Source organism: Scyliorhinus canicula, chromosome 4 (genome assembly GCF_902713615.1).
Source record: "Scyliorhinus canicula chromosome 4, sScyCan1.1, whole genome shotgun sequence".
NCBI classification, from domain to species: Eukaryota; Metazoa; Chordata; class Chondrichthyes; order Carcharhiniformes; family Scyliorhinidae; genus Scyliorhinus; species Scyliorhinus canicula.
The window spans coordinates 137250773-137256772 of record NC_052149.1 but is presented as its reverse complement, the minus strand read 5'-3'; the positions used below and the strand labels follow the sequence as shown (position 1 = coordinate 137256772).

The 6000-nt window shown below is 49.4% G+C and overlaps 1 protein-coding gene across 2 annotated transcripts in view; it reads right to left on the bottom strand.

The window, feature by feature from the left end:
- LOC119965031 (F-box/WD repeat-containing protein 11) overlaps positions 1-6000 on the bottom strand; it is a 172870-nt gene that overhangs the window by 28603 nt on the left and 138267 nt on the right. For both annotated transcript variants that reach the window (XM_038795240.1, XM_038795239.1), the window contains one exon: positions 155-404. In XM_038795240.1, the coding sequence (XP_038651168.1) occupies positions 155-404 (250 nt within the window). The remainder of the gene's footprint in view (positions 1-154; positions 405-6000) is intronic.

Sequence of the window (6000 nt, the reverse complement as noted above, 5' to 3'; positions counted from 1 at the left end):
GCGAGGGGAGGGAGAGGCGGGCACGGCGAGGGGAGGGAGAGGCGGGCACGGCGAGGGGAGGGAGAGGCGGGCACGGCGAGGGGAGGGCGAGGTGAGGGCGAGGTGAGAGAGACGGAGACATACCAGTGAATGATAGTTAAAATTTTTAACTCACTTTAATCGTTCGGTCACCTGACGCTGATACAATGTATTTGTCATCGAAGTCTACCACATTAACCGCTGCCCGATGGCCAACTAACACCCTCCGCAGTGTGATGTCAGTTGGCGAGGCCATGTCCCACACAGCTATAGATCTGTCCTTTGAGCATGTGACCATCAATCCATTACTGAAACGAAGGTGCAACACTGCCTCATTGTGATGAATTAACGTGTTCAAAACCTCCGCCGTGTTAACATCCCAGACCCTAGGAAATAAATCAATCAAGTTAGAGCCTGCCACTGAATTGCAGTTTAACAATGGACATAATTTGTAACACTGGATTGAATTGTGAAAAGGTCGAAGTGAAGATCATAGTATTTACAGTGCAGAAGGAGGCCATTCGGCCCATTGAGTCTGCACCGGCTCCTGGAAAGAGCACCCTATCCCCATAACCCAGTAACCCCACCCAACACTATGGGCAATTTTGGACACTAAGGACAATTTATCATGTCCAATCCACCTAACTTGCACATCTTTGGACTGTGGTCAGGATAGGTGGACTGGACATACTAAATTGCCCCTTAATTGGAAAAAAATAATTGGATACTCTAAATTTAAAAAAAAAAATCTTTGGACTGTGGGAGGAAACCGGAGCACCCGGAGGAAACCCACGCACACACGGGGAGAATGTGCAGACTCCGCACAGACAGTGACCCAAGCCGGAATCGAACCTGGGACCCTGGAGCTGTGAAGCGATTGTGCTATCCACAATGCTACCGTGCTGCCCACTGAACTAAAGCAATATTAGAGAGATTATTTTCTCTGCTTCTAAAGATGGTGTACAGTCTCACTGACTCAACCTGATCTGTCACGCATCTCATCTCAGTGACCGTTCTTCATGTGGTCGCCTACCCAGTAAGGGTTGACAGTCCGTTCTACGATTGAGAAGGGGGATCACCTGCGACTGAGTGAACTCACCTTACTTCGTGCTCATTCTAAAAAGATTTAGTGTACCCAATTCATTTTTTTCCAATTAAGGGGAAATTTAGTGCGTTCAAGCCACCTATCCTGCACATCTTTGGGTTGTGGGGGCGAAACCCACGCAAGCACAGGGAGAATGTGCAAACGCCACATGGACAATGACCCAGAGCCGGGATCAAACCAGGGACCTCGGCGCCGTGAGGCAGCAGGGCTAACCCACTGCACCACCGTGCTGCCCCCTTCTTGCTCATTTAGCCAGCTGAGGAACAGAATCATGTGGGCCAAGCGTTTTATTCCTTTCTTCTTCCATGGGGATATGGGCATCGCTGGCAAGGCCAGCATTTTCGCCATTCCTATTTGCCCTTGAACTGAGTTTTTAGGATGAATTGGTAATAGTTTCATCGTCACCATTACCGAGACGAGCTTTATAAATTCAATTAATAAATCTGGAATTAATTAACAGGTGGCACTTTAGCACAGTGGTTAGCACTGTTGCCTCACGGCGCGATGGAGCCGGGTTTGAATCCGGCCCAGGGTTCGAATCCGGCCCCGGGTCTCTATCCGTGTGGAGTTTGCATATTATTCCCGTGTCTGCGTGGGTCTCACCCCCACAACCCCAAGATGTTCAGGGTAGGTGGATTGGCCATGCTAAATTTCTCCTTAATTGGAAAAAAATAATTGTGTACTCTAAATTTATTTTTACAAATAAATAAATAAATCTGGAATTAAATTCTTCTGCTGCCTTGGTGTGGTTTGAACCAGTGCTCCCAGAACATTAGCCTGGGCCTCTGCATTACTAGCCAAGTGACATTATCACTGTGCCACCATCCCCTTCCAGATACACAGTTATACAATACATGGGCCTAATAGCGAACATTCATGCTGCGGTTTAAACCTCACCAGTTTAAACCAGACTAGGACAGGAGCACCTGGCATAACCGAATGTCTCAATGAAGTTCTTGAGGAATATTGCATTGTGGGGTTTGCCAGTATTCAGGTGAGATGCCAATTGCAGTTGGTTTAGATAGGCAGTAAAGCCGTTACAAAGAAAAGGAGGGATCGTGTAGCCATGCTGGCCACGCAAAATGGACACTGAGCCAAACTAAAATGGAAGGCTGCTGAGAAACAGACAGTTCAGCCAGAACAGCAGTCTGCAAAGAGCAGTTTGCATTCTGCAGCAGCAGAAACCAGTTTGGGCTCAGGTGAAAAGACCTTAGCTAGGTGCAAATGGCAAAACGCTTTGCATGCTAATGAGGCCATCAGACTTGAACACCCACACAATAGATACATTTGGTTCTGAATGGACACATTCCAATCAAGACCCAGACATCGAGGCACCAGAAACCTCCGAACAAAAGGACATAAGAAACGCCCCCTCCATCACGGAGACCCCCTCGCATTGGGGAATTAATCCAGTATCGATAAGAAATTGATCCAATAGGTAGAGCCCGCCCGGGAAGAGGGAAGGACAACGGAACCCCTATAAAAGATAGGGACCTCGTGTTGTCCGGTCTGTTAAACCTGTGCTCCGGCCCCGACTGACACCTGGTATCCTGACTCCAGCCGTTGAGCACCAGCCGCCGAAACCGTAAGTTCAACGCTCGCTACGCGATCCAAGCCCACTAGACTCCCAAGTACCAGAACGCTTGCTGAAGGCTGCAGACAAAACCAGGACGAAGGCCTCGTTCTCTGACCTTGCCTGTTCCTGTTAGATAAGTATTCTGTTTGCTTATGTTTAGTTGTAGCTTAGTCTCTTAGTGTGTGCATGAGTATTTATTATTAACTGTATAATAAATATTGATCGTTTGAACTTGACTAATCGGTGTATCGTCTTTATTACTTTGAACTTGACCTTGGAATACTTGTGACGTTGCCTATACGGCAGCTGGCGACTCCAGAGCTAAATAATTACATAGAACAGAGCCTAGCAGTGTTAAGCACACGTCGAACTCGGAGGCGTGTTAATACACTCCAATAAACGCGTTTTACGCCCATAGTAAAACGTGCAACATTTAGTGGCGACATCCGCCGGGACCCTGTTGTAAGTGGAAACACCACAGTGTCCAGGACCCTGAAATTTGAATTAGAACTCCAAATTGCAGAGAAAGAAAGAGATCACAAGTATTCAAGGTGTTCAAAATAATAAGCGAAATTCGGAAGTGTGTTTAGTGCATGCGTACTAACAGGGCTGTAAGGTAAAACTGAAAGCTTTTTGTTGCGACAAACTTTCGGTAGTTTTGTGATCGGAAAATAGCGTAAGCCGTACCCTTTTTACGAAACACCACCCCAGCAACCCCCTGTTCCAAATTATAAAAAGAGAGTCAGAGGAAATGGCCATGCAGGCAATGGAACGTCTGATGGATCCAGCAAAGTTTGTGGTCGCAGCGACCAGCAGCAGTAGCAGAGTAGGCCAGTGTCCCACGTGGGAGCTGGAACTCCGCAAATATCTGCAGGGAAAGGGATGGCCCCTTTGGAAAGAGTTTTGTGCAAATGAGGAGACAGGTCCCGGAAGTATAGGTCATACTTGGTGGGAGAACCTCTCTCAAATACACAAAAAGAGTTTAGGAAAAGCACGCAAGCCGATGGCGATTGTGTCCTGCTTGGCACAGTTGCGAGGCGCAGAGGAGGTCATCAGGACGCTCCGGGCAGATTTAGAGGAAAGGAACCGAATAAGTAAGGTCGATGTCAGGGACATCGAGAAAGAAAACCTGGATCTTAAAGGGAAGTTGGCAGAGAAGGGTAGAGAGGTGGATGATGCCAAGAGGGCTCACCAGTCTTGTCTAGCTCATCTGAACAGTTCCCAGACCCAGTATGAGAAAGCCTATCAGGACGTGCAACGTGCCGTTCTGATAAGACAGGAATCGGAAAAGCAGGTGGAGGCATTGCAGAGGCAATGTTCCGATCTCAAAGCAGCTTTGAGAGCACTCCACGCTGCAACGACCGAACAAAGACAAAGCACAGTTGACCACGCGAAATGCAGGAAACAGATTGCGGAATTGCAATCTCTGCTTTCGGTGCAGAATGGCTTCCAAAGCACCTTTGGAGCACAGTTAGATGGGGAAAACGCCCCAGATTGGCAGGAATTAAGCGAGACAGCGCAGCGTTATGTTCAGGGAACATGTGCGCCAGCAGCTCAGCAGAAACGACAGGCACCCCAACCCCCCACAGCTCAGACCATAACCGCACCCATGAATCCCGTAACCACACAGAGGAAAGCCGAATCAGAAGGCGCCCCAGACATAACTTACACCACCCCTTTAACAGTAACCCAGCTAAGGGACGCTTGTGAAAAGATCACTCCGTTCCTCCCCACCGCAGACCCCCACCAGTTTTTCGCTAAAGTAAAACAGCAGGCTACCATGTACGGCCTGGATGAGAGAGAGCAGGTTAAGCTCACCGTGCTGAGCTTAGACCAGAGTGTAGTGGCAGCCCTCCCCGACCCACAAAACGTGGCAGGAGGCAGCCTAGAGGAGATGCACACTGCTATTTTAGATGCCATCGGGTACAATAGAGGTGACCCCGTAGAAGGATTGAATAAGTGCAGGCAGAAGAGATCCAAACACCCCACAGCATTCGCAGGAAGGCTGTGGATTCATTTCAGCGCAGTTTTCGGACAGTTAGATAGAGCGCATTTAACCCGCGAAAACATGGTTAAGTGGACGCGCACAATTATCTCACACGCAACAGAAGCAGGACAGAGCGCTTGCAATAGTTACGACCCCTCAGAAGAGGCCCATAACGAAAAATGGGTCCTGAAAAGATTGTCCCGCGCTTGGGAGCAATCGCTTCAGGGAAAAGGAAAAGTTAGATCCCCAGAAGAGGCTCAGGCTGCTGCAGATATCCAAGCAGTCAGAGAGCACCAGAAGCCCGCATGGGTAAATGAAGGCAAGAGCAGCCCTCAACAGAAAGGACAGGAATGCTATAACTGTGGACAGTTAGGGCATTGGGCAAAAGAGTGTAATGCACCCCAGCGATCTCAGAGAGGCCAGCAGACAGGCACTCTGAACCGCAACAAGGCAAAACCCATCCACAATGTAGTAGTACAGTCAGGACCCACCAATGTGGACGAGACGAACTGACGGTGTTCGGGCTCCCCCACTTGGGTCTGTGACACACTATGGGACTCATCAGGGAGGCCCGTAGTCACGGCAAAAGTCAAAGGGAAGCCCATAGAGTTACTGTGGGACACAGGAGGATCCCGCACCACCATTAACTCCACAACCACGGCACACGCAGACACGTGGCCGACCACCTCCACCATCACACTTAGCGGGTTCACCGGACACTCGCAGCAGGGACATATCACAGCACCCGTAGCGATCCAGCTAGGGAACATTAGCACAAGGCACCCCGTAGTTTTAGTAAATCTTCCCCGGACAGCAGAGCACATCCTGGGGATAGATTTTATGAACGCTCACAGCTTGTCGTTCGACCCAGTGAACCAGTGTGTCTGGCGAATGGCGAGATCAGACAGAGCCCCAGCCACCCTCACAGTAGGAGACTACGCTAATCGGATTAGCGCAGTGGGAGAGTACTCATTCGACCTGACTACACTCCACACCGACAGACAAATTAAGGCCCTACTAAACAAACACAGGACAGCATTTGCAAGTCACCGTCATGACTGTGGCAGAATGACTGGACAAGTTCATGTTACCGGACAGGACCCCCGACCGCAAAAGCAATATAGATTTCCCCTCGAGGCAGAGGTGGAAATAGAAAAAGTTATAGGCAGCTTGTTGGACCAAGGTGTACTGAGAACGGTAGCCTCCACCAACAATGCCCCTATTTGGCCAGTGAGGAAGCCCGATGGATCATGGCACCTGACCATCGATTATCGGGAACTCAACAAAGTAACCCCCGCAGTAGCCCCAACGGTA